The sequence below is a fragment of the Acanthopagrus latus genome, chromosome 18, assembly GCF_904848185.1.
Source record: "Acanthopagrus latus isolate v.2019 chromosome 18, fAcaLat1.1, whole genome shotgun sequence".
NCBI lineage: Eukaryota > Metazoa > Chordata > Actinopteri > Spariformes > Sparidae > Acanthopagrus > Acanthopagrus latus.
Genome location: NC_051056.1, coordinates 24,829,385 through 24,856,777, shown reverse-complemented (window position 1 = coordinate 24,856,777; position 27,393 = coordinate 24,829,385). Strand labels below are relative to the sequence as shown.

The window sequence follows — 27,393 nt, the reverse complement described above, 5'->3', positions numbered from 1 at the left end:
GTGTTGTAGGTGAGGTCCAGGAAGTCTTGGAGATGAGTGATGACCTGAGGCAGGACTCCCAAGTGTTGATCCAGTCTTCTGGAAAATGTTCCTGTAGTCAGCTGAGTCCAGGAGCAGGGACAAGTCCTGGACTGATAGTCGAGTATCTTGATACTCTGACCTGGACAGAGACAGAACAGCACAAATACAAAATCAATGGTGAGTCCAGAGTCTGTTGGGGACGTGTGCAAAAGTCTCCAGTGGCCACATTCACCATTATGTTATAAATAATCTCACAGCAAAAAAAAAAATCCAAACATATTTTCTAATTTCAAATGTTCAGATTTGAGAAGTTACAAAATAAAGATAATTAAAAACTAGAACAATACATTTTTAAAAAACGAGGACAGAGAATCCTTCACAAACAAACACATCCACAGTCAAGCAGCTTTAAACAACTCCAACACATCGCCTACATTCTCCTGAGAGGCCGGGAAGGTCTCGTTTCTTATGTCACTATACAATCCGCTCACATATGGTCAGTAAGAAGTTATTAATGTGTGTATATTTACTGCAAATTGTTACATAGAGCCCCTTTAAATAGAATATGCTGGGGTTTGAGCACACTTAAAGAAATGCTGTAACTGTGGGCTGTAAATCTAAAAATACACAACTGGAAATCAGCTGTTGACTGATAGTTACAGCCCTGATCGGTCCACAGAGCTTTCATCAATATCTTGGAGCCAGCTTGTCATTAAGTTGTGTCAGTTTATAACATCTTACTCTTGAGTGTATAAAACCGAACCTCTCACACACTTCTGGCTTTTAAAGTTCAGGATTTCTGGTCTACATAGATATAAAAAAAAAAAAAAAAACTGAATCTATAAGCGTGAACTGAGGGAAACTACGGACAGTGAGCTCTGTGGATCATATGAGATGTTTAACTTGCCCAGGAATTTTTTTAAATGTCACTTTCCAGGCTTTTGTTCACCACGAATGGATTTCCACTCCTGCGGCTCGGGTGATGGCAGAAGTCTGCTGAGAATCTCAAAACCTTAGCGGAGGAAACCCAAACTGCCTCCATGGCAGGACGGGATTATTGGTAATTACATTTGCCTTGAGTGTGTGATTTGGGTTTGCTGGTTTGTGTGCTGACAGGCCGGCCACATGAGTCCAGTCCAGTGGTGTTACTGGAATCACTGGAGAGCAGCATCTCCATTTTTCCCTGACCTTGGCCCTACGACACGTGAATCCACTTCTGTTGAACAGCAGCTACTTTGCAGTTCCTCTTGTTGGATGCTCTCTTCTTTCTGATTGGAGGGGCTTCGTGCTGGTGGTGACATTAATCACAGCAGAAGGAGGAGGCACCTCATTGTCGTGACCTCTGGATGGAGAAGAAATGAATGTAAACAACTGTGCAGTGATGGCAGAGGAGAAACTGGGCGCATAATCAAGCCAGCGCTGCACCTCAGGGGGATCTTGACGTGGACAGAAGTGTCCGTGAAGGGGCCGCTGATTGTTCGGCTGTTCTCACCGCGGGGCCGGACGAAGGTGTGTACTGAAGGTCATCTGCAGGAAACTAGGGGAACCTGCTCCGAGCATCTTGGAAAATTAAAGGCTGAGAAAAATCCCAAAGCAGCAGAGCAATGAGGAGAAAGGAGGAAGCTGCTGTTGAGCCAATCAGGACTTCTTTTACTCTTTAATTGAACAGGAAGTCAGTAATTCAACAAAAGAAGCTTAAAAAAAGAAAAGCTTGTCACTCTTCTCTTGGGGTTCTTAGAAATTTCCCCCGGGCTCTGTGACAGTTGTAACATTTCCTTTAAACATTGCTGGAAAATAACCAGTCGCTCGCTCTCCGGTTTATCTCTGGGTCTTACTCACTTTAGAGCCTTGAGCTGTCAGAGGCAAACAGTCTTTATTGACTCTGTCCCGGCTGTAACAAGGCACACAGGGCCGCTCCAGCTCGCCAGTCGTGCTCCTGAGTTTATAATACCTGTGCACACAACCACACTCAACACAAACACAAGAAGTTCTAGCACGTATCCGGTGATTCGTCTGACTCATCCTTGGAGGTGGTGACCACGCTGCGGAACAAACCTACTTACTTACAATATACTTTAGTTCTGTGTCTCTTATAGAATCACCTCCAGCTTGTAGCTTCTCCTGACAAGCTTATTTTCATCCAGCAGAGGTAAAGAAGTGTTGGGAAAGGTCTTTGGGAATTCCCCTCATCCTGCTTCAGATGTGACGCAGGAGAGGATCCCAACCGGACTACTGACCAGTGGACCAATGAAGTCGAGACTCTCAGGTCTCCCACACCTGGCCCACCTAAAGACACACCGTGGTGTCTCACATTCCCTCCAGGGGGAAACCCGCTTGTTGCAGAGAGCCGAGGAGGAGGAGGAGGAGGAGGAGGAGGAGGAGGAGAAGGAGGAGGAGGAGGAGGAGAAGGAGGAGGAGGAGGAGGAGGAGGAGGAGGAGAAGGAGGAGGAGGAGGAGGAGGAGGAGGAGAAGGAGGAGGAGGAGGAGGAGGGAATTAAAATGCATGAATGAGACCCTTGTTAAAGAGCGTGTCTCCAACAAGGACACTGTGTGTGTGTGTGTGTGTGTGTGTGTGTGTGTGTGTGTGTGTGTGTGTGTGTGTGTGTGTGTGTGTGTGTGTGTGTGTGTGTGTGTGTGTGTCTGTGAGCTTGTCTGCAGGTTGGAATAACATCTTTAATATTACAACCAGTATTGTTTTCCGCTCTCTCAGGTTCCGACCCGGCTGACGAGGGGGCTGTGAATAAAGAACTCTTCCCAGAAATGAGTCGGATGAAATGACACAGTTGTAATATAATGTTTGACCACCTTGTGGTAGTGTGGAGCTATAAATGACCCCAAGGTGTGTGTGTGTGTGTGTGTGTGTGTGTGTGTGTGTGTGTGTGTGTGTGTGTGTGTGAGCTTGTCTGCAGGTTGGAATAACATCTTTGATATTACAACCAGTATTGTTTTCTGCTCTCTCAGGTTCCGACCCGGCTGACGAGGGGGCTGTGAATAAAGAACTCTTCCCAGAAATGAGTCGGATGAAATGACACAGTTGTAATATAATGTTTGACCACCTTGTGGTAGTGTGGAGCTATAAATGACCCCAAGGTGTGTGTGTGTGTGTGTGTGTGTGTGTGTGTGTGTGTGTGTGTGTGTGTGTGTGTGCGTGCGTGTGTGTGTGTGTGTGTGTGTGTGTGTGTGTCATTAGGGATAGATTATAGACTGTTGCAGTGTATAAACTGTTGCGTTTATAGTGTTTATACATTTCTTATAATTTAACCAAAGCCCATAAATGCTTTTACACACAGTTATATATTCTGATTAAGTTGATAATAAGCATCATATAAGGACTATTAAGGTCCTCATTATCTATCAACTAACACTTAGTACAAGCCTGTTAGTATAAAATGTTACCAGGACGTATTTTTAGAAAGTTTTTTTTATTTATTTACTTGCTTACTAACGAGCAAGAACAACCTTGTATTTTCCACAGTTTGCTGTAGACTCTGCTTACTTTTCCGGTCTGCACACAAGAACAAAACGGACATGACGTCACACGCAGAGAAGCCAATTTAGATTTGTTTGAGCAGTTATCACTCGAGGATAATTGTAAAGCAAAAAAAAAAAAAGAAGACGCAAAAGAACATTACTGAGTGTTTGCAGAAGATTTATGACAGCAGCAAACTGGACACGCAGAAGAATTGCACACACAAACCTCTTGTGTCGATCGTAGACATGAAAGTTTGTAACCAAGAAAAGATTTTTGGTCATAGCCTGCGTTTTAGAGGAGATGGCAGCATATGCAGATGATGATATACTGTCAGGTCCAGTACTTGTCACATGTCATAGTAGAGATACGTCTACCTCAACACAAACAAGGGTGTGTGTCAGATATCAGACTATTTCCCAACATCCTGCCGTCTTTCTTTAAACTCTTAGAGATTATTGGTCCCATTAAAAGTCTCACTGAGCCTCTTAAACACTGAAACACTGAAACCAGGTGCTTCAGGCTGATTTGAATGTCAGAATTAAATGTCAGAATTGTGAGACTCAATTTTGAGTCTCACAAGAAAAAAAAAAAAAAGATTTTCCTGAAGGTTTCAATGTTATCTTGCTTGTTATGTATGTTTATTGCCGGTGATTAATGAGTAACTCAGGGAACTAACAGCGGAGGGCGTGGAGGTTCTTCTTATAGAGGAATAAAGTGAAGAGAAGCTCAGCAGCGGACTCACAGCTCTGACAGCTTCACCACGTCAAGTGATATCGACCATTTCTCACAAAAAAAGACCAGCTTGAAGTTCAGATTTGACCGTGTCGAGGACACGACCGGGGGTATGTTTGAGTTATTAACTCAGCCACAAATGAATCATGAGGTTAATTATTACTGTTAGCTGTGTCAAGGGCGAAGGCAATCTAAAAGATTTGTGTTTCTCTTTGTGTCACATTTCAGCAGATGAAAACTTGACCGGCATCCGAAGTTCTGCGTTTTGTTTTTTGTTTGCTGTCATGAACTCCGTCAGAAGCCTGTTTTCTCTGATCGTCTGTCTGTGTGTGCTGCTGTCAGTGTGTGTCCCAGATTCAAGTAAGATTTCAGACTAATCAATTAAGTTCAAAGTACTTGACATGGTATAAATATATGGTATATAGTGCCAGCACTTTAACTGTGTTTTCACTGTCCCTATCTTTTATTTCCTCTTGTGGAAACAGTTGAGATATTGATTGTATTTTTATTTATCGGTTTCTTTGACGGTGACAACACACGTAGGCATCGTTACATCTGGACTTCAAGCTAAAATGAAGAACAATGATTGAAGATAGAACAGAAAAGAGGAATTTTAAAAAAGAAGTGGAAGAAGAAGAAGAAGGAACTATAAGAAACTGCAAAACAATTGTTGGACGACGTGAATTACTTTCACCATCTTCATGGTACTGGAGCTTGAATCTACCTGTGTGTTGTTTTCAGGTGCCTCTGCCAGCTCCAGCCTGTGGGGTAAGAAGATAACCATCAGAGATAATAAGTGTGTGTGGCAGCTACAACCGGGCACTGTAGTACCAGCCCTCCAGGAGCTGAGTGTGTGTGTGCTTTTACGCATCACTGCGAGAATACTGTGGACGGGTTTCGTCTACAAAGCGCCAGCGAAAAGCGAGATAGAACTGGGACTCCAGGGCACAGATGAACATCTGGATGTATTGCTATTTGAAACACGTCATCGCCTGGAGACAAAACTGAACCTGAGTCAGTGGTACTCTGTCTGCCTCACCTGGTCCGGTCAAGCTCAGAGGCTGCAGGTCTACATAAATGGATCCATCCATTATAATGCCACCGTGGATCGCCAGCAGCTCGCCCCAGGTGGCACTCTCACTCTGGGGGTGTCTCATTTTGCAGACTCCGGCATAGTGAAGCCAGAGTCTGGGAACAATCTGATTGGTGAGATCGGTCGGTTCAGGATGTGGGACAGAGAGTGGAGCGCCGAGGAGCTGAGCGGGCCGAGCTGTGCAGATGGAGACGTGTTGAGGTGGGACATGAAGCAGTGGAAACACGACTGCCGCCCTCCAGAGCCTGACCACGCCTTACACTGTGGTAAATACAGTATGACCTTTTTTTTCCCTATTGCATTTCACTGAACTGAAAAAAAAAACAATTAGTCACAAGGTTTCCTCACCTGGTCACATAAAAAGCAATCAGCTGGAGGTGAGAGTTGAATGAGCGGGCTGTTCAGTAACTACAGTTTAAGGTCAAAGAAAAGGCAAACCTCAGATTTCTTAGTTCACTCAGTGGGTCAGAAACCTGTAGTCCTCTGGAAATATTTTAATGTAGTCGTTGCTTTTTGTTTTGTGTGTTTTCTTCAGCATGGCCGCTCTACAAAATCACAGTGTGGACGGTCTTACGTCACACTACAGCGCCTGACAATTGTTCAGCGTCACCGGAGGAAGTCACGAGAAGCTGGGTATGAGGAATGTGTGAACGATGGAATTCAGCAATGAAAGAGTCATTTTCTTTTTTGCCCGTCAAAATATAACCTGTGTTTGCCTTTCGCTGCCGTCTCTTATCAGCTGCAGAGTGTTTTCCCTCCCAGCATCTCCGTCCATCACATCATCGTCTCGTCACCAAGGTAACGCAACTTCTGTTATAGCAAAGCAAAGTGTGCAAATCCCTGACTTGAAGGTCACATTTTTTTTTTTTTTAAATCTAAATAGCACATCTACAGAGCTTGTAGAAAGTTTCAGCATAATAGCATCTCTTTTCCTTAAAAACATTATTACGACTGTGAATCTATCATTTAAAAAGGACTGTGAGCCGTTTATCAGCATTGGTATCATACTGTATGTGTGTTTTGTCAGTGGTTGCCAGTTTGTGGGGGGGAAAAAAAGGAAAATGGCTGAGTTCCACAGTATGCTGGGTGAACTCGGCCATTTTCACTCTTTGCCGCCCTCATGTCAGCCAGCTATTGTTAGCAAGGTTAGAATTAATGTTTGCTATCCAGTGTTAGAAACATTAGCTTGTGCAACTAACTGGCAACCACATGAGGGATCATGAGTCGGCATCAGTAATCAGAACATTCCTGTAATAGTTAATATATTTATTTTAATGGGGAAATGTGTCCGTCACAGCAGCCAACTGTAGTAGTTCACTATAACAATGAACAATAATAATCGTAAAAAAATAAGCACTGTGATAAAAACGTCAGAGGAAGAGCTAGAGCAATGATTCGAACAACAGCAGTGTTGTGACATAAACGCTCACAAGCTAGCGTTAGCAGCGTTAGCAGCGTTAGCGTTACACTCAAAAATGACACTCAAATATCAACTTTTCTTACAAATAGGAGTTTTAACCTTTTAAGCCACAAGCCAGTTTTCTAGGGTTAGGGTGATCCATGAAGTTTGATGTTTAGTTGTTTATTTGTGTAGTGTTTAGGCTGTGTTTGGATCATATAAACATGTTTTTTTCCATGTTGTATCCCAGGTTGTGCTGCTGATTAGGGGTTAGGGTTAAAAACTCCAAAGTCTCCCAACTGGGGGGTTAGGGGTTACGTATTTAAAGTAAAAGTACTCAATGTAAAAGCCCCAGTGAGTGGCATATCAAAATTAAATAGACTATACTAATGGGTTATTATTATTATTATTATTACTGATGCATTGATGTGAAAGTAAGATTTTGTTGTTTAAGGACGTTGAGTTTGAACAGATCCAAACTATTGTACAAACTGTCGCACAATTTCATCTACAGCAGCACGTCTGGATTTTGGAAACTTCACTTAAATCAGTTCTCACGCACATGACGTGCACCACTTCCAACTGGTTTCTCATTACGATAAGAAAAGCTGTGTGTGTGTGAGACTGACGGAGGGGATTGGTGAATTATCAGTCTGATCATTTACTGCGACCATATTCCTGGGCAACATCCCCATCTGTAAATTCTGTTATCTGTGTTCCCTTATAGCCCTGCCTGCCATGGGGTTAATAATTCTGCCGCTCCGCATGTGCAACAACCTCAGGTACACGACTATCAGCCCTCGGTTTGATTTTCCACTGAAGGATGCAGCAATATCCTCAAAGACCAGCTAATTACAGAACAGATGAAAGCCTCTCTTTCATTAGTTGAATGTTTTTTTTGTCAGGTGTAAGTGAAGTCGTATAACCTTTAAATAAAGATTTGATAAACTTCTGTTTTCAGACATCGCAGACATTATCAAACTCCAGCTGTGACAAATGGTAAGATGAACTCGAGACCTTCACAAAATATATTCTTTTCAGCTGGGTAGAAATTTTGTTCACGTGTAGGTTTTGATCCCACTGTATTGTGATTAATCCCCAGTTTCTGGTCTGACGTCTATGTGAAAGTGGATCCTGCTGCCAGCGTTGAAGCGGTTCAAGCGAACATCGCTGCGTTACTGAATCCGTCCTTCTCTTACAACTTCCTCAACCTGACATCTGACCCTGATAGCATCAGCGTACTCCCTGTAGGTACGTAATCTCTGCACAGCTCACGTCAGTCCTCTCACACACACGCCTGCAAAATGCACTCACTGTTGTGTTGTAGTGGATATCTGCACCAGTCAAAGATTAACCAAACGTAGATTTTTAAGACCTGTTTTTATGGACGTGAAAAAAGGATGTATGTCTGTGTCACATGAAGTTGACCTTTTTTTTATCAGAGGGTGTATTTGCGCCCATAATTATATTTGTTTAGTTCTTGTATTTCATGGCCACACAGCCGACTCTGGGCACAACTGGAATTAAATGGATGCTGCATAGATACACTTATGAAAACAGGAAAAGAGACACCGCACACCTGCAGAGATACGCAGAGCGAGAGGACAAAAAATGTCAGACATGGTGTTATTTCCAACTCTTTTCTTCAGAGTCATTCCCTGCAGCGACGGAGGCAACACCAACTGTCAGCACTGGTGTAACTACGCCAGGTGAGCATGCAGGAAAGGATCAAAAGATGTTCATGGCGTAGTAGTTCAATCTTTATAATCAGATGAAGACGAGCTCTTTGAGCTGTCGTATTTTCTCGTAAACTGTGTTTTGTTTTGTTTTTTTCTGATTCACAGAAGCAGGTCCAACTCAAAGTCTGCCGGCGTCACATCCTAACATATCGACCACCGACGAGCCTTTGGATCTCAACGAGACTGCCTGTCAGTTTGCTTAACATCTCAGATGAGTCAACGTGTTTGTGCCTCCGCTTCAAATGCAAATATTTTTTCACTAAAGGCAGCATTGAAACAGAACAAAGGCATACTATGCAGGATTTGTCGGTTGTTGGTTGTTGGTCCCCCCCCCCCCCTCACCAGCTGGCTCAGTAGAGGAGATGGAGTGAGACAGTGAGAGTAGCGGCGGTAACTCATCAGCAAACAGCGTTTAACAAGAACCAAGTAGTGAATCAAAGGAATCATACCCTCAGTCAAACAGACACACAGGCCTGCAGCTCTTCATAACAGACCAGAGATGCAGACAGCCACTTAATCTGGTCGCTATATTTCTCTGAAGGCCTGACCTCACACTGTTACTGGTTTGGGCCGGCACACCTCTACATGAAGACTGACAGAACGCACTGACATACCAAGAAAAAAGACCCTGCAAATACCAACACAACCACTCACCTTGAGTGCATCATGAGTGTTAATTGAGATAGATTCCTTTCTTATGAATCTATAACTTTCACATCCCAAAATGTCTTTGTCATATGTGATTCAGTGATGGATCCAGTAACAAAATCCAGCATCTCTCCATCAACATTTAACCTACGTGGAACTTACCGCCTGTGTTGCCCTTTGCTGCATATCGCCCACGTGTTCGCATGAAAAACTCATTTTCATAAACGCACATGGGTAATTATAGCGCTCCGCTGTCTCTCGCCCTTTAACAAAAGGTCTGTGAGGATAAACGTTGTTCGTACGTTTGGTTTTTAAAAGTGTTCAGTTTTAGAAAGTGATCATCACAGCACTGTGCAAGATCATCGCCCACCAGCACCTGCAGCGACTCATTTACATTTCTGCTCATTTCTGTGTCCATCCTCCGTGTAACTTTTACGGTCATTAGTGTACAGAATGAACTGTATTAAGAACGTTACCATGGAGGGAGACTGTGGACAGCAAACACAGCTTAGACACTACTTTTTTTGTCCCTCTGTTCCTAAAATCTCCAATGATCAGAGTAGTGACAAGACACACACTAACACGCACTCCCTTGCTATCTGTTTTTCCATCCCTGCAGACGGACCTGGTACATTCTTCCGAGTAAATATGAACTTGAGTATGAGCGGCAGTCCAACAAAACCCAAGGACATTATTGAGAACTGGGTAAGAGACTCAAATGACTGCACTCAAAAGCTTTCTCCACTGAAATAACGTGAACGGTGAGTTGCTGGAATGAAAAACCTTGAGCACAAAGTAAATAAGGTGCCATCGTTTCCACACATACAGCGCACATCCAGAGATAAGAGAGCCGCGGCGAACCACTCGAGCGGCTTCAAGGGATCGATTGTTACGTTTCTTCCTGCAAAAACATCTTTTGCTCACAGAACTTTTTTTCTGTGAAAGGACAAACAAAGTCCTTTGTTTCCACTCCGATCGCCTGAAATCTGTTGCAAACTTCACCACCTTGAAAGCGACAGAATGTAAGAAAGTTGATTGTTGAGTTTCGTCCCCACACTGTCGAGTGCTGGCGATTTGGGTTGGCACCAACTCAAAGCGTCAGTATTTGAACGATCTGAGGATTGAGACTCAACATTCAACTATCTATCTCCTGAAACTTACACTTGTTGCCTAAACAGAGCTTCCCAATCCTGGATAATTCAGCAACAAATCCACACTAATCATATCTAGTTTTCAGTAATCTTTATAAATATGTGCCTTATCGTATCTGCCTGAACTCTGTTTTACCTTCCTTTTATCTCACTGGTTTAATCTCTTAATTTTCATCATAGCCCTTCCACAGATCAGTGTTGCAAATTAGCATCTGCTATAAACACGAAGACACTTGCATCAGACAGCTGTTATCAACTTGTCAGTGTTTACTGTATCTGTTCATATCGAATGAACCATATTTAATAAAAACCAAACTAATAAATTTTGTCTGGGCTGAAGGTGAAACAACAGCTGGAGGCGAACGGCACCATGACGGTGCTGAATGTTGTCATAAAGAGGAAATATGGCAGGTGGGTACCATCAAATTAATTTAAGGCTTTTTTTAAATATTTGTCTAATTAACGACAAACTTGGCTGAGTTGTTATTCATCTGTTTTATTTCAAACGGTACAGGCAGAAGTACGACGCCCACATGGTGAGTATGCATTTTAAAAGTAGGATCAAATTGCCAAAGACAAGTAATAATTTAGTGATTTGATTAGATATTTGGAATACAACATCTGTTTGTTTCATTTCTTTTAGATTTTCCCGGACCAACAAAAACAGTAGGTGACTAAAAAAGAGAAAAGAGTAACAATACCAGCGATCTGTACAGGCTGTTTTGATTTATATTTAATTCTGCTGCGGTTCAGTATGTTGTTGTTGCGAGTGACTGTGTGTTTCCTCTGTAGATATTACTGCAACTTCCATGTTCAGGAGTACAAAATGAGCAATGTGACAGAAATCAAAATGTTGATCAACGCTGCCTTGACATCAAACCATGAAAATGACTCCATTGCTGTTCAGCCCACGGATTTGGTGATCAAGCACATAGGTACGATGGATTCTCCCAATACAAATGAAAAAGAGAGGTGTATGTGTATGTAATAGGTTTTGAGGACATGTTTCCTTCTCAGAACCAGAAAACTGTTTAGAGGAAACTACTCCGACAATCTACGGAGAGTACATTTGGCCTGAGACATTCCCGCAAGAAATCCAAATGATGGGATGTGTGAAACCAACATCAGAGAGAGCCTCAAGGCTTTGGTGAGACATTAACTTCCATTCACCCACTTGTTTTATATATATATATATATATATATATATATATTTGAGCAGGATAATGAGGACTGAATTGTCAGACTGCAGAATTATGATCTAAACACATGGCAATAATCAGCGAGTAAACAAAAGGATTTAGTGTTTTACAGACTGACATCACACAGCCTCATATAACATAATGTCTGTCGTATTATAATAAAAGAGTATATTGGTTTACAGTTCAGATTAAGTGGACTAATATTGATCGGTATATTCACACCAGCTAGCAACACCTTTCTAGTCATCCTCTGGGAAAAAAAACGATGGGCAAAAAGTGAGGATTTTCTTTGCAGCTTTCGCTGTATTTCCTGGTCGGATCTTGTTTATCGCTGTCTGTCTTAACAGTCTGTTTACACAGAGACGGCTCGGAAAGACATGAAAATTCCCACAATTACAATGTCCTGTTCCAACAGATCCTCCCACTCTGCACACAAGCCCTGATCACACATGTAATGCTGAAGGAGCGCTGCCAGCCTGCAGCTCAGACAAAGAAAAAAAAATAATGATAAAAAAAAAAAAAAAATCAATTTCCTACAAGTGAATCATTATTAGAGCAGTGAAGGTCCTCGATCTCCCTGCCTTCACCTCTGCCAAATTTGATATGAATATCACTCAAGGGACTAAATAATATGGGTAATGAGTTTTATGGTCTCTTAGCAAATCACTGACTCAAGGCTTATTAAGACTAACACACATTCATCGAGAGCAGACTGTCAGGGGTGGAGGAGGTGGAGCCAAATGCAGACTCAAGGAAGCGAGACAGGGGAGAACAAAAAGAGAGATTTAAAAAGCTGAATGAGTTCAAAATCAAAGGGAGCAAACAAAAATGAGTCCAAGGCCCGAAACAACAAAGTAGCTAATAAAACAGCCAAAAAACACAGTGCCGAGGAGCAGGAAACACAGGGGGGAACATCACACACTCACACAACACCAACAACGAACTGACAAAAAGTTCATGGGGGAGCGAAGGCTTAAGTACACAGACGCAGTGATGAGGAGACGAGGAACAGGTGGGGAGAGAGGAGGGAAGAGGACAGGTGAGATAACGAGGGGACGGAAACAATACTGACAGACAGAGGGAGACAAACATGCAAGGAGGAAAGGAAAATGACAGAAGAGACACAAGAGGGCATAGAAACAAAACACAAGACAAAACAAGACACAACACAAAGACGTCGGCTCATAAACCATGACACAGGCAGGTTTTTATTTATATATTTTATTATCATCCATCACCACAGATAAAACGTGCTTCAACTGGAGGACATCCATCCAGAAGAAGAGTATTTCTGAATACATCTGTTGTGTTTCTGATGCTTCTGATTCTCCTCCCTCCTCAGTAAGTTGGACATTAAGACTGACACGGCCAGCTGGACTCGTCCTAACATGATGAGCTGCCTCCCGACCAAGACCATACCGGGCCTCAGAAATATCACCGTCACTATTGGTGAGAGCATCACTCACACACACAAGCTGGTTAATTTTTAAATATATGAATTATATGGCCTGCACTGACCACAAACAAATGTGCATGTCGTAGCTTGAGACTGCGGTTTTGTTATTTCCTGTTTTATTTTAAAGTTCTACCCTCACATGTCATGTTTCACTTTCCACTTATATATAAATATAAATCCCCCGTACATCCAAATATAGCCACTGTTTTATGACAATTTACAATGTCAAAACAAAGAACAATGACTATTTTTAATGCATCATAGTCTATAATATGTTAAATTGTTACCTGGCCCTGTATTTGATGTTTTCTTTTACATAAATACAGACGTTTCCACTATAAAGTGAAGTACCAGAATGCAGGTATTGAAGTTTTTGATGCAGACCCTTATTTAAACTTAATAAATACAATTATAAATCCCCTCAACCTGTGCCATTGACCTAAAATTGTTCCTTTTTTTTTCATCCTTTTCATCTAAATAAATCCATAATGTGAAGAAAAGCTTTAATGGCTGCGATTGACTTCCAGGTAACGCGGCTGAGGTTGTGGACATGATCCGGGACCTTGTAGACGCTCAGTTAGGGAGCCATGAGGAGCTTTCTGCCTCCGATCTGGATACGGTGGTTCACAAGCTTGACGAGGTGGTTACAGTCAGCATCATCACACCCGACATCGGCGCTGACATCGTCGATATCATTGCCGATATCCTGCAATCCAAAACGTACATGACTCCAGTGGCTAATAGGTAAGTGGCCTCCGGTAAATCTCAGTGCACATAAACCCAGAACGAACGGTTTCTATCTTTTAAATTCCACATTTTTGTTCTTTGATAATCCGTGTTTTGTTTTGGGAAAAAAAGCATCCTCAATATGACGGAGGAAATGGGGAACAACATGGATTTCCACGACGAATCTGTCAACGTCACAGCACCGTTTTTGGCCGTGTCAATGATCAACGTGTATCCAGATGAGTTCAAGGGCCTCACTTTCGGAGTGTCCTCCATTTCTTCAAACCTGAACCCACAGGTGAGGCAGTGTAAACTCTAAGATGTGCAGTATGAGGGCTCAGCAATAGTAAGATATCCACGAGCAGAAGAAAAGCCCCTTTTAAAACTTTGACTCGACTCCAGCTGACTGCGAGAGGACGATTTCTGTTGAGTTGAGGTCGCTGACCGTCCGGGAAATGCAGGAAACAATTTTAACAGACGTGGCCTCAAGCAGTAACGGCACATTAAGCTTTAACTTGAAGAAGAGCCTCCATGCTGACCCATTCACACACACTCAATCATCAGGAGCTATGTGGGGTTCCGTATCTTCCCCGAGAGTATTTTGACATATAGACCGAAAGAGCAGAGGATGAATCCGCTGACCTTTTGGACCTGTGGATGACTCACACACTGTTCAAATCATTTTTAATATAAACCTTTTTCCCTGAAGGCCTGTCAGGGATTTGAACCCATGACCTTTTTCTCTCCTGAAGCAAGAATCATATCCGTAGACCAACATGACTCCCGGATGTGTCATCTTGGTTTGTTTGTTTTGTTTTGTTTTTTTTCCCTCAGATTTTTCTCGACCAGAACTTTGTGAGTGATCCGTCTCCTGACAATGTTGCGACTATCTCTTTGCCCTCTGCGCTCCACGATCATCTCCTCCCCGGACGAAGTAACACGACTCGTGTCCAGTTTAGCTTTTATGGAACACAAGAACTTTTTCAGGTAATTTCATCATTGTTAGTATTCCTCATCTTGTTCTCATCTATTTTCTTTGTCTTGTTGTTGCTGCTGTTTTAAGCTCTTTTAATGAATACTTCAGCAGCTTATTCACACGGAAAATGCATAAATCTGACACCAGTTCTTCGGAGTGTTGGATGACTATGAAGCTACAGCCAGGAGATGATTAGCGTAGCTTAGCATTAAGACTGTAAACACAGTCCGAAGGTAACAAAAACTGCCTACAAGCATCTAACAGATTTTACCATGAAAAAAAACGAAAAAAAAACGAGACTTTTTCTTGACCGGGTGCGGTGACCTCTTGGAGTCACGTCACCTCGAGCTTTGCAGGAATCCACAGGAAAATTGTTTACAGTCTTTAAGTCTTTACAGTCTTTAAGTTAAGCTAAGCTAACTGGCTGCTGGCTTTAGCTTCATATCCACCACACAGACATGAGAAAGGTATCAATCATCTTCCCATTTAAAGATTCCTTTAGACACATCAACAAAACTAATATGGCACCAGTTACACATTAAGCGTATTAAAACGTGACAATTCTACTTTCAAAATGTGGTTAGCCTTTTTTTCCACATCCATTTCCGATCAGGATTTGCACAAGTGGGGAACAAACCACAGGTGAAATGTGCTTCTTCATTTGTGAATTCAACATTTTTCACATATTTTCTGATGCAAGTGGACACTTCTCACAATTTCAGTCAAATTTCACATTTGAGTTTTCTTTTCTTGGATGAATGAAAATGCCCAGAATAAATGTACCTTGTGGATCAGAATTTTCTTCATGTGACAGACGTGACAGCCGGTTTATCTTCTTTTAACAGGATCCACTCACAACTAATGCAACACACAGCAGCTGGACATTGAATTCCCACATCGTGTCTGCCAGCATCAATAACAGCTATGTCAGCAACCTAAAGGACCCGGTGGTGGTGACCCTCAAACATCAAACACCCAAACAAGTGAGAGATTAACACATTCAGATCACTGGTTAGAAGAAGTGTGTTGTATTTGACTCTAAAACACTCATCACTTCCCTGATCTTTTATTTTTTTTCTATGTGCTTGCTACAGCCGGAAGACAAGGTTTATTGTATGTTTTGGGATTTCCAGAGAAACGGTGAGTTCACCATCATTTTCTGTATTTTGTATAATAAATCAAGCAAATGGTGGTTATGTTGACAGCTTTTAATCAAATGTGTGTGTGTGTGTGTGTTTGCCAGGCGGGAAGGGTGGTTGGAACAGCAGAGGTTGTGTTACCAGCAGTATTTCTCCTAATCGTACCAGCTGTCTCTGCGATCACCTCACACATTTCGCCGTGCTCCTGGTGAGTCGTTCGTCTGCTTCTCATAAATGAAACCCGGGAACAAACAGCTCCCACCGGCAGCGACATACTGTCTGTCTGTGCAGTCCTGGCCTGTTGCCGACCGCTTGCGTTTATCTCTGCCAATTATCCAAGATGCTGATGCGTCACATATACAATGTGTGAGCACACCATTATTTTTTTCACAGATGAAGATTATGAACAGCTTTGGAGAGCTGCTTACCCTCAAAGTCATCTTATGTACTACCATTAGGGGGCGCAAACCCTGGCTTTAAATGTGTTTTATGTATAAAGTATATATTGTTCTGTTTTTATGTTGTTTCTCAGGATGTTTCCAGAACCCACATCAGTCCGGCTGACAGTCAGATCCTGACAGTGATCTCTTATCTCGGTTGTGGTATTTCCTCCATCTTCCTGGGCGTCACGCTTCTCACCTATCTTGCTTTTGAGTGAGTCCCCTGTAGAACTAACAGTAACATACTTACAACATAGTCGAAGGTCTGGAATCGAATCTTTAGCTTCTATCTTTCCGTACCTGAACTGTTCCACGTGGTGGTTTTTTGGACACATCAGGAAGCTGCGTCGAGACTACCCGTCCAAGATACTCATCAACCTGTCTGCTTCCCTGCTGGGGTTGTGCATGCTCTTCCTTCTCGACTCCTGGCTCTCGTCCTTCTCCAACTACGGGCTGTGCATAGCCACCGCTGCAACGCTGCACTACTTCCTGCTCGCCTCGTTCACCTGGATGGGCCTGGAGGCCGTCAACATGTACCTCGCGCTCGTCAAGGTCTTCAACATCTACGTTCCCTCCTACATCCTCAAGTTCTGTGCTGTGGGATGGGGTAAGATGGAACGTCGTGTGCTCCTCTCCGCTCCTCGGCTTTGGTTGGCTGATTGGGTTCAAGGATGGATTTGATTGGTCCGGGTTGAGTTGGTGGCACTTCATTTTACAGATCTGGGATTTTTAATTGTATCTCCCAATAATGTGGATTTATAATGATTGATAATTGAGGGTTATAACAGAATTGTAACTGAAAGAAAAACTACTTTACAACCACTTTTTACAAATCTAAACATTATCCTGCCATTTTTCAATTGTATTCTTGCCCTTAGACAAATTTCATTATGCTTGCAATTGATTTGAAAGTCATTAAATGGAAGTATTGCGATAGAAAATGTTGTTTTCTCATCTATGATAGTAATAAATTGCATAGTTATTGGAGATCACTAGAAAATGAAAGCTGCTCAGGGAGGTTGTAACCAAGAAATAAACCCTGGATTATTGCAAGAATAAATGTTGGTAATGTATGTTTCTGCAAACTGCGGCTACATAAGATTTAATAAGTTTAATAATAAATAATACCATTTTTTTTTCACAGGTGTTCCACTTGTTATAGTCGGCTTGGTGCTGGCCATAGATAAAGATGTCTATGGCAGCATTTCACCTGAGGAGGCTGCAGTGGCGCTTCAGTCCACTGAACCGTTGTAAGTACGAGCAGCGAGTGAGTGAGTCACCTCTATCTCAGGAGTATTTATGTCCAAATCATGTCATATGAAATCTGAATTTAGCTCGTGTTTGATATAACTGAGAAACTTGCAATAAACAAAAACACACAGGCAACAAGTTCAGCACCCAGCTTTGTCTTTTAGATAATAAAAAAAATGTCATGGAGGACATTTATCATAAATCCCAGTGTGCCTCGCATGATGACCAACTCTCTCTCTCTCTCCTTCCAGCTGCTGGCTGCAGAATGATGTCTGCTTCTACGTTACGGTGGTGGCATTTGTTCTTCTGATCCTGCTGTGCAACATCTCTGTGTTCATCGTGGTTCTGGTCCAGATCAGACAGATGAGGGTCAGTAAGCGCTCAGCAAACAGCCGCAGCTCTCTGCATGACCTGAGGGCGGTGGCCAGCCTCACCGTCCTGTTGGGTCTGACGTGGGCGCTGGCTTTTTTTTCCTTCGGGCCGGCCAGACTGGCCCTGCTGTACCTGTTCTCCATCTTCAACTCTTTGCAGGGTAAATATGAGCTGTCGATGGTGTTGTACCGCATTAGTCACAGGAGAGTGAGTCATTTTTTGTCACATCTGTCACTCAGTTAGCGGCATGATGTCAGCAACGTTGACATCAACCGACCGCCGTGCTATTTTTACAGTTTATCTGCTTGGTTTTAAAATGATTTCATCATCACTGTGGGAGAGTTTTCTCGACTTTAAAAAGACATGTAAGAATGAGGTTTTCTTTTTTGAGAAGTTATACGCATGTGAAGTAACTGGCACTTTAAAGAGTTCGGCGAAAGATAATATATTAATGTTGAACTAGGAAATAACACAAAGGACTGATAGAAATGCAAAACAAAACATTTTACCAGACAGGATGACGGATGTGTGTGTCTCTGCTCTTCTGTCTCAGGGTTCTTCGTCTTTTTGTTCCACTGTCTGATGAAGGAAAATGTGAGGAAGCAGTGGAGACTCCACTTGTGCTGTGGACGCTTCAGGCCAAAAGACTGCTCAGGTTCAAGACATTTAACGAAGCGATACTTGTAGACGTGGAACATATTGAAGAATAACGTCCACATCAGTAATGTTGTTTTGTTTTTTTTTCTGTTTTCAGACTGGAGCCACACTGTGACAGCAGGCAAAAAGAACATTCTTGTAAACTCTGACTCAGTCGCTTCTAACAGCACCTCCACAGTCCGGAAGGTGTCGGACTCCTCTACGGGATCAGCACCAAAGCACCACCAGGGGGCATGAGTGGGCCTCTGGGATGTGTCACTCTGGACAGCTCTCCCCTCCAGGGTCCATTGCTCATTCACAAACACTGATAGCCGAAAATAGAACAGATCTGTGTCCATTAGGAGCAGAGAAATATCACATAACGCTCCTGAACCTTGTATTTAAATCAGCCCTGTAGAGTGCACACTGAGCCGACAGTCAGCTCAAAGCACAGTAGAGGAGTGTGTTTTTGAAAAATGCTCGTTGCACTTATTTAAAAGGCTAAAAGCCTTTAATCTAGTTCGTCCTCAAGCTCAACAAAATGGCTTTAACTGTTATGTTGAATGACTCGTGCTTACAAAAAGATTTTGTGTTTGTGAAGGGAGCATTTATAATATTGTTCCGTTTCTGAAAGGACTGTTTTCAAGTACAGCACATGAGAAACTGTAACTGTTCATGACGTTTCCTCTGAAGATGATTTTAAGGTATCCTTAATTGAAATGATGATAAAGATATTCATGTTATTCTGTCAAAACACTTTGTGCGATTTTTATATTTATCTAATCTCAGCAGTGCTTAAACATGTTGAACCACATCGCCAGAATAAAACTTTCTGCAAACCATGAATATTCTGTGATACTCCTGACAAACACCTGGTTACGATCAGGAAAAAGATTGTGTTTTGGCATCAAATGCCTCTTGTGGTTCCCACAAACACAGCCTGAGATGTCCCAGTGTCTCCTTAAACCCCTCTGGTCTGACCCAGTGTATGTTCGGCACTTGCGTGAGATGCAATAAGTCTCCTTAACATCAGGTGGCGCTAGTCTGGTGCCAGTAATCCAAAACAGGAAATGACTGAACGACCATAGATGATCAGAGGAAAACAAAGCGTGCACAGTATTGGCTCAGTATTTGTTTGACCTTAGACGATGTTTGTTGAATACGATACTCTGCATTACTTGAAAGATCATTATGGCTGAGCTGATGGTCGCGTTGTCTCTCGGGCTCCTTATTATACGAAGATGTTGCAGGAGGGAAAACGTGGTTTGTTTGTTTGTCACTTCCACCCCTCCCACACAACACGCTGATTCGCTAGCACACCGCCAATCAAAAATGGTCACTGGACAGTTAGCAGACAACCAATCAGAGTATCCGATGGAGTCCAGTTGTCCAACATTTGGGCCAGTGTGTTCCTGCCTTGAAAAATAAAATATCACATGGTGTCACGCTTACAAATGTTGAAACGCTGATTTTTCTTGACAGGGACAAGTTGTGTGTAAAATTAATTATTCTTTTCTCCTTGTGGTGAAGATAGTGACATCATTTGTGAACATAAAATCTACACAATGAGCAAAGATTACAGCGCAGTGATTGTCTCCTTATACTTTAGTTATCTAATCTTTTTCATTTACAAAGATTAAATTGCCACAAGGGACATTTCACTCTCACCAAGGAGGTTTTGTTTTCACCCATGTCTGTCTGTCTTTTGTTTGTTTGTTTGTTTGTTTGTTTGTTTGTTTGTTTGTTTTTGGTCGGTTTGTTGGTTTGTCAGCAGGATTACACAACACCTGCTGAAGGGATTTGCATGATATTTGGGTGGAGGATGGGTCTCAGCCCAGAATTGAACCCCATCAACTTTTGGTGTCGATGGATACAGGAATATCTTGTTAATTTTGTTAATTTCTCATTCATTTATGGATCTCGAGGAAAGAATAAGGTGTATTTAGGTGGCTGGTGTCTATGAGTGAGTGGAAAAACTGGGATTGTTGGACATTGGTGGAGGTATGCGCTCTATTGAGAGGCATTCTAGTGAATTATTTTTTTAATTTGAACAGACAACATGTCAGACAACAGGCACGCTTTTTGTTCCACCTGTCAGATCTGCTGTTGTTACTGTAAGTATATAAAAGCCAACTGATGAACGCATACAAAAGAAAATCAGGGCCAACAGTGAATCATTGCAGTGGGAGCGAAGAGAGCCACAAGTCAACCACAGACCCTGTTAAAGGTCCTTCAGCTTTCTGTACTCTAACACATAAGTGTCATGGCCTACGTTTCACTTTATACCAGGGTGAGTGAGGAATGTTTTAAGGTGTCATCCAGCTCTCGGGAGAAACCTGCTGGGTGACATTCTGCTCATAGCTGTCTGCATTCAAGAACACACCACACGCCCTCCCGCTCAAGCACAACATGTAACTTTGGAGGAACACCGAGCAAAATGTTTTACCTGTAGGAGGGGAGGAAGAATAGAGAAGAGACAGGCACCCAATTTGGTTTCTTAAAAAGACGCCTTATGTTTAAACTCAAGCCAAGTTTCATTTTTTCCGACAAACTTGGCTCCCGCTCATGTAGGTCATAACACGTCGGGTCTGAACAACCGGCTAATGCAACGACGAAGTCTCCGGTCACCTTCGGTTAATCATCAGCTCAGGTAAGAGACGTTACTTCAAATATTCCAACTGTCGTACAGTCCAATCAGCAGAATGTGAGGGGATTTTCATCTGCATTATGGGATGGATGTACTCTGATCACTTGTGCTTCAGGCAGTCAGGACACTTTGATTTCAGCGTGTTTAAACCACATTTCTTAACATGATGAATATCTCACCACACTGCCTGTGTTCTGTCAACACTGAATTCTTCTGTTGTTAACATTCGTGATCATTTGCTGCCAGAGTGACAAAATTAAGCATTAACATCTCACTCTTGATGATAATCATCACTAATAAATGGTACATTTGTCGTTAAATAAACTGTAGTTCAAAGTTTTTAGACTGTAACCAAGCAATGAAGTGCTTTAAAACATTTGTTAAGCAACTGTTAATTGTTAAATTGCAAGTGGTAGAAATAGTGTGTTTTTCATCTACAAACATTAATTAGATGGTGATTATTACAGTTGCTTTATAAAGGGTTCATAAAGCATTTCATTGTTTGTCATCAGTCGTATAACTATCAAAAGAAGTCTAACAAACTAGCAATGTACGACTTGGTTGATGATGGTTATTTAAAGTGTTACGGGTTTTCTTGCATTGCGAGTAAGACATATTCGTACGAGGCGGTCGACACTCTCACAGTGTTTGTCGCTGCCTGTGTGTTTTAATTTGTCTGTTTCAAAGACGGCCGTCAGTGGTCGATGTGGTGAGTCATCCGAGGAAAGTTCAGCTTTAAAAATGCTTCTGGTGATCCCCTGAAGCACGGTTTAGTTTGATTTGTCTTTTTGGCGGTAGTGAATGAAAAAGATTTGCTGAAGGTGCACTGTCGTCACTGTTACCTATTAAAAACGTCACGTCATCATAAAAAATAGACCCACTGGTACTTAAGTCAGTAAATCCGAAGTACATACTGTCTCTGAAATGTAGAGATAGTGACACCTACTTATCAGCGTCATAGAGGAGAAATACATTTTAGGGGTTTTAAGAGAAAAAGTAAATGAAAAGCTTTTCATCACTGAACTGTTTGTCCACATGTAGAAGGTTTAAATAACATTTGGTAAGAGCCAATCACATATAAATGTATTGAATTCGCATGTGAACGTTTTCATTAAATGTGGAAAAAAAAGTCACGTACTTGTGAAAAATGTCCAGATTGCGTGTGACATCCACAAATTAAAAAGGTATAAAGCCTTTTGTGGCTCCAGAGGAAGCTGCATGTATTCTGATGAACATCTTCCACTGAAGTCACTCAGTGGCTAAGTTGCATTGTGGGTAATGTAGGCACGAGGTGCGTACAAAAAAGGTGATATCTTTTTGTTTGGCTGTATTGATTTTTAAACCGTCTATAATGAGGATAACAGTGTGACGGGGATGAAATTCTCGACGGGTGAGTTGCTTTTCAAAACCTGGCACGCACTGGATATTACCCACAATGCAACTGAGCCACGGAGCAATATCACTGGAGGATATTTATCAGATTACATGCAGCTTCCTCTGGAGCCACAAAAGGCTTCATACTGCTTTTTTTTCACATACTGTTTTCAGTAGGACTCCCCGAGACCTGTAAACACACTTAAATGAAGACAACTGCTTGACTTAACCTTTAATAAATAAACTGGTTGATTGTCAGTGAACAGCATCAGCAACACGCAAACCAGAACATCGTTGTGCATTCACAGTTTGATTTGTTTCAGACAGGAAATCTACCTGGTTAGGTTTAGGTTGAAGTTGTAAACGTAACTCCATTATTAAGTTAGAATAACTTCAGTTGCAGTTGCACACTGGACATGAATACCTGTCTCCAGGGTGAAAGTCATATACTTGTTTGAACTGACCATCCATTCCTGACCTCATCATTATACAGACATTTTGTGCTTTTTGTACAACTTCACCTGACAAAATTAAACAGAAATATGGGTCGTAATAAGCTGCTTTTGCAGTCGACCTATATGCTATATTTTTTTTTTTTTCTGATGAGGCTGTGCAATATTTTCTTTTCACATGTCCAAATTTTAGTTTACGTGTGCATGTGAAAACGTTCAGTTCATGTGTGCAATTGTGATTTTCACGAGTGGAAAGGCAAATTTTCCATAAGACATTTTGAGAGGGCAAAGAAAGAGCAACAGAAATAAGGATTGCTACATTATGAATGAAGCTGTCTTTCGTGTGACTACAGTAGATATCAAATCTGTTCTTGTGTGGACGTTGTGCAACACAAATGTTTAATTCATGAATAATCAGATAAGATACTGCTAAACTTTCTACTGAGCATCTACCAATGGTCCTGTTCGGTCTGTGTTTTCAGTCGCGGCTGACCATGGAGGACAGAACGGACAGCCCGATGGCTGTGAAGGTGGAGAGGCACTCTCAATATGTCATCCTGACGTACTTCCAAGGGGACATCAACAGCATGGTGGACGCTCACTTCACCCGGGCTCTCGGCAGCGTCTGCAAAGCCAAGGCTCCGGCAGCGAAGACAAAGAAAATCCGTAAAACTATAAAACTGGGTAAGCACACAGAACCCGCAGATCCTCCCTGTCTGAGGGCAGCACATTCAATCCTGTTGATCCACCCTACATGCCATCTGTCTCTGTCCGCCTACAGAGGACTCCAGCACTTGTCAGGGGAGCGCCGCTGAACATTACTACGAGTCACGCGTTCCTCCAGGACGTCTCCTGACCTTCAGCCCTGCAGGCGACGCTCCTGAAACGTGGCAATCGTTCACTGCCCGGGCAGGAGAAGGCCCGGGGTTGCCATCCATCACGTACTCCCTGTCCCAAGAGGGGTTGACTCTAACTGGACAGCAATACTCCACATCCCTGCTCAACCTGCTGCATAATGACCGCGGTGACATGGGCCCCAGCATGGCCTCCAGCTCCAAGCCGGAACTGCTTCCCAGCTGGACGATGCCGCAAGGATTTCGAGAGTCCGGGGACCCTGCTGTGGGCTTTGAAGCTGGTAAGCCTTCCGATGTAATATAAAGAGCTTTGAAAATCTCTTCCAACCACTCAAATAACTTCTTAGATGTGAACTATCAACATGTTTGGGCACCACTGCACAACCGGTGAAAAAATTTGTGTCTGTGTCAAAATTTGATGTGATGTCATGATGGTTAACGTACTACAGACTTTGAGATTTCCAATTAGAAAGGAAAAAAAAACTATTAGAGTTAAAGCTGGTGTTGGTAACACTGGAGAAACCGGCAAGGGTAAACTGGATTTTGAAAGTATCCAACATGACAAATCCTTCAACGGCCACTCCACAGAAACGCACTCAACGCTCAGTACCCGACTTCACCGACTGCTCCGTAGCTCTCGTTGTCCATCTCACGTGTAAGAAAACACCAAACATGATCACAAAACGCCTCCACAGCTATTCTCAGTACACACCGCTGTCAAGTTAGCATGTCAGCGCTGAGAAAATTTAGCTGCACTTCCTCTCTTACATTCTTGTACAAGTCTAGGGAGCTTAAAACTCCACTCATGCGTGAGTGCCGGTGTGGAGGTAGACAAGTGAGTCGACCTTTTCATTCTGGCGGAATAAGAATGATTGGATGGGCTTATCAAAGACCTGCAAGACTGGTTTTGTATTTCTTTTTTTTTTTCTGTACATGTCAGAGCATTTGATTTATTGATTACTGCCAGAATGTTTAAGAGATTTTCTACAAATAATTCGGCAACACTAGTTCAAAGAAAGATTTTGTGAGATGGATGATGGTAAGTGTTTTTGGATCTCAAAGTAAAGACATCATCAATGCATCAATTCTCACAATTATTTTCTTGACCTCAAGTGTGAAAATTCAGCAATTTCAAAATCGCGACCGCACATAATCCTAAAACCAACCGTTACTGCCTCTTATGTTGGTGTGTGTTTCTTTTTTCTGTCCCCTAATGTAAAGTAGAAGCATTACTAACCCAACAAGAAATACAAACTTCTGAAAAAGTTTTTTTATTTTTTTCATTCCTTGACAGACAGTGAATCAGCGGATCCCTCTGAAAATTATATCATGAGACACTTAGCACCTGATTTAGATTTAATCAGGAATTATTAAAGCCAAAGCAAAACGTGATTCATTTCAAGCAAAGCGCTTCAGGTGTAAAGTCTCAGAGGGCAGCTGAAAGGGTCAAACATGTGACAGAAGCAAACACATTTAAGAGAAAAATACACGTGAATTAAAAATAATGACAACAAATAAGAATAAGAAAAAAACGTGCAAATTAAACAATTTAAAAGGTTAAAAAAAAATAGAATAGGAAGGATAATTAAGACAACACAAAAAACAGTCTTAAAGTCACAGCAGGGAAGGAATGCAAATTAATAAAGTAATCACTTTGCAGGTTACACAAGAGACAAACTATCATTACCTGATCCGGTTTCCAGTACTCGTTCAGTGTTTGTTAATTGCCAGTTGGTCCCTGGAGTCCTTACTCGTTTCCTGTTAACCTTTCAGAAATCCCTTTTAATCAACGTGCTTGATTGCAAACGTATGTATGCATTAGCGCTGCTCAGAAACACTGACCTTTTGCTTCTTCCTCTGTCAGGACGGCACCTGGACAAGAAGGACTTGTACTGGTATTGAGGAGGGAGCAGAGAGCGGCCTCCCTCGGCGACGCCGCATGCATACCTGTCGCTCTCTTAAAAGAAGCACCTGGCTTCTCTGTTCACATCAGTAGCTGGCAGATATTTTTTTTCTCGTCAAACAGGCCCGAGTGTCACCTGGGAGAAGACACGGAAGAAAAACAGCAGGGCCCCGCTCTTTTATTCCTCGGTAAAAATGACCTCAGCATTACTAAGTGGAACAAACTTTCTGAAAGGGAACATTCACCGACAAACCTGTTCTTCAACTCTGTCACTCCTCTGGTACACTGTATACATAGCTGCTTCCATTTTTGCTTTTGGAGCCGGATGAAGGGCATTTTCTCTCAGTAGGCCTATACCAGTAAAATAGACCAGTATTAAAGTTAAAGCGTGAACATTGTGAGCCTCTTGTGTATAAATGCTGATGTTAATATCTGCCTTTAGTTCTCTTTAGTTCAACGTTATACACCCCGAAGGAACAAAAAAATAAAAAAATGAAGGATGGTAGGATGAAGGATGTGTTGTTTTAACTGTCGAGTGATGCTGTGTAATCTTCCTGTAATCTTGTGTAATGCAGTGTATTAAAATGTAATCCTGTACAAATGTGTGCTGATTGAATATCTGAGAAATAAAATTTAAAAAATTTTTTAAAAAACCCTCAAACATCATTCAGTGTTAAGTAGAGATGGATTTCTAATGTAGAGATATAAAAAAAACACACACTTTTGATTGCTCTGTAAAGAATCGTCAGTGGTAGAAGTGACACATTTTTGAGAGCTTATGTGCAATTTTGACAATTAACTACGTTATTTATGCTTCTGCACATCTTAGAAGCAGCTATTACACACATTTAACCAACATCTATGGTTACTTTTCAGATTTGCACATCTAAAACATATGATAAATTTATAAAATATAGCAAATAATTATATTCTAAACTAATGTTAAAAGAGGTCTTACGAGAAACAGTTAAGCAAGTTGCAGTTTAAATGAAGATAGATTTATTATTAAGCAACAAGCAAACAAACAAACAACCAGAAAAAGGTCAAATTAAACACCCTAACACGAAGATAACAATTAAACCCAGCTGAACCAAAGCCACATGAACTCAGAACTACCACAGCCATCAGATAAACATGAAACACAACCCGCCTGACTGCGTCTCTGGTCAGGTGGAATGGACAGAGACAAAGCCGAGTGCCCTACCTGCTCTTATTGGTTATTATATGGCTACTATTAAACAGTAAACAGCAGTTAAAAATAGACTAATTTCGCCTTTCAGTAATTAATTTAAAATACTTACTTCCCCTGTATGATTTGTCTTTATTTAGTTGGAAAAAAATGTAGGACACATCATGAAATGAATTATATAATTGTGAATTGTACATTTACTGAACAGTTATCAAATGAAAATGGCATTGAGGGAATAAAAAGGACTCAGGAAAAGGTCCTTTTTCTTTTTTATTCTAAAATAAAAATTCCTATTATCAACATGAATACGACCTCATACATATCGAGGCTATCTTTTATATCAAGTGTATTTATTCTGTCTATTTATATATATATATATCTATTCCTGTCAGCACTTACATCATGTCCTAAAGATTTATATAAGTAACGTGTACGACTTCCCACTGAGTAGTTGAGTAGAGATTGTCTGTTGAGTGAGAAAATCCATTAGGGCTTCACGAGAGTGCCTCTCAGACGGTGGTTTC

At 41.8% G+C, this 27,393-nt stretch overlaps 2 protein-coding genes across 4 annotated transcripts; both read left to right on the top strand.

The window, feature by feature from the left end:
- Positions 1 to 4,191: 4,191 nt before the first annotated feature.
- On the top strand, positions 4,192 to 19,296 carry adgrg4a (adhesion G protein-coupled receptor G4a). 3 transcript variants are annotated; one of them, XM_037077981.1, is made up of 29 exons: positions 4,192 to 4,335; positions 4,454 to 4,585; positions 4,967 to 5,584; positions 5,854 to 5,951; positions 6,058 to 6,116; positions 7,445 to 7,499; positions 7,679 to 7,716; positions 7,820 to 7,968; positions 8,367 to 8,426; positions 8,565 to 8,645; positions 9,724 to 9,809; positions 10,596 to 10,666; positions 10,770 to 10,791; positions 10,899 to 10,921; positions 11,048 to 11,190; positions 11,273 to 11,402; positions 12,797 to 12,903; positions 13,438 to 13,654; positions 13,769 to 13,934; positions 14,471 to 14,623; positions 15,458 to 15,595; positions 15,707 to 15,752; positions 15,856 to 15,959; positions 16,284 to 16,405; positions 16,530 to 16,798; positions 17,336 to 17,441; positions 17,694 to 17,974; positions 18,368 to 18,469; positions 18,569 to 19,296. In XM_037077981.1, exons 2-29 carry the CDS (start codon positions 4,510 to 4,512, stop codon positions 18,706 to 18,708), a joined length of 3,660 nt encoding a protein of 1,219 aa, XP_036933876.1. In that variant the 5' UTR covers positions 4,192 to 4,335; positions 4,454 to 4,509; the 3' UTR covers positions 18,709 to 19,296. The 3 variants fall into 3 exon arrangements, with proteins under 3 accessions (XP_036933876.1, XP_036933873.1, XP_036933875.1); XM_037077978.1 differs by having other exon boundaries at positions 8,562 to 8,645; XM_037077980.1 differs by having other exon boundaries at positions 4,201 to 4,335; positions 4,457 to 4,585; positions 8,562 to 8,645.
- Positions 19,297 to 20,849: 1,553 nt separating this feature from the next.
- Positions 20,850 to 26,148, top strand: vgll1 (vestigial like family member 1). Its single transcript, XM_037077344.1, has 4 exons — positions 20,850 to 21,100; positions 23,406 to 23,607; positions 23,705 to 24,058; positions 25,642 to 26,148. The coding sequence occupies exons 2-4, from the start codon at positions 23,418 to 23,420 to the stop codon at positions 25,677 to 25,679; spliced, it is 582 nt and encodes a 193-aa protein (XP_036933239.1). The 5' UTR covers positions 20,850 to 21,100; positions 23,406 to 23,417; the 3' UTR covers positions 25,680 to 26,148.
- The last annotated feature ends 1,245 nt before the right edge of the window (positions 26,149 to 27,393 follow it).

Bases quoted from the DNA above. Each gene is read 5' to 3' on its own strand.
- adgrg4a (XM_037077978.1), top strand. From the start codon at position 4,510: ATGAACTCCGTCAGAAGCCTGTTTTCTCTGATCGTCTGTCTGTGTGTG. The intron at 6,117-7,444 runs GTAACGCAACTT...GTTCCCTTATAG, and splicing joins ATCATCGTCTCGTCACCAAG to CCCTGCCTGCCATGGGGTTA. The intron at 15,596-15,706 runs GTGAGAGATTAA...TGCTTGCTACAG, and splicing joins AACATCAAACACCCAAACAA to CCGGAAGACAAGGTTTATTG.
- vgll1 (XM_037077344.1), top strand. From the start codon at position 23,418: ATGGAGGACAGAACGGACAGCCCGATGGCTGTGAAGGTGGAGAGGCAC. The intron at 23,608-23,704 runs GTAAGCACACAG...GTCCGCCTACAG, and splicing joins CCGTAAAACTATAAAACTGG to AGGACTCCAGCACTTGTCAG. The intron at 24,059-25,641 runs GTAAGCCTTCCG...TTCCTCTGTCAG, and splicing joins TGCTGTGGGCTTTGAAGCTG to GACGGCACCTGGACAAGAAG.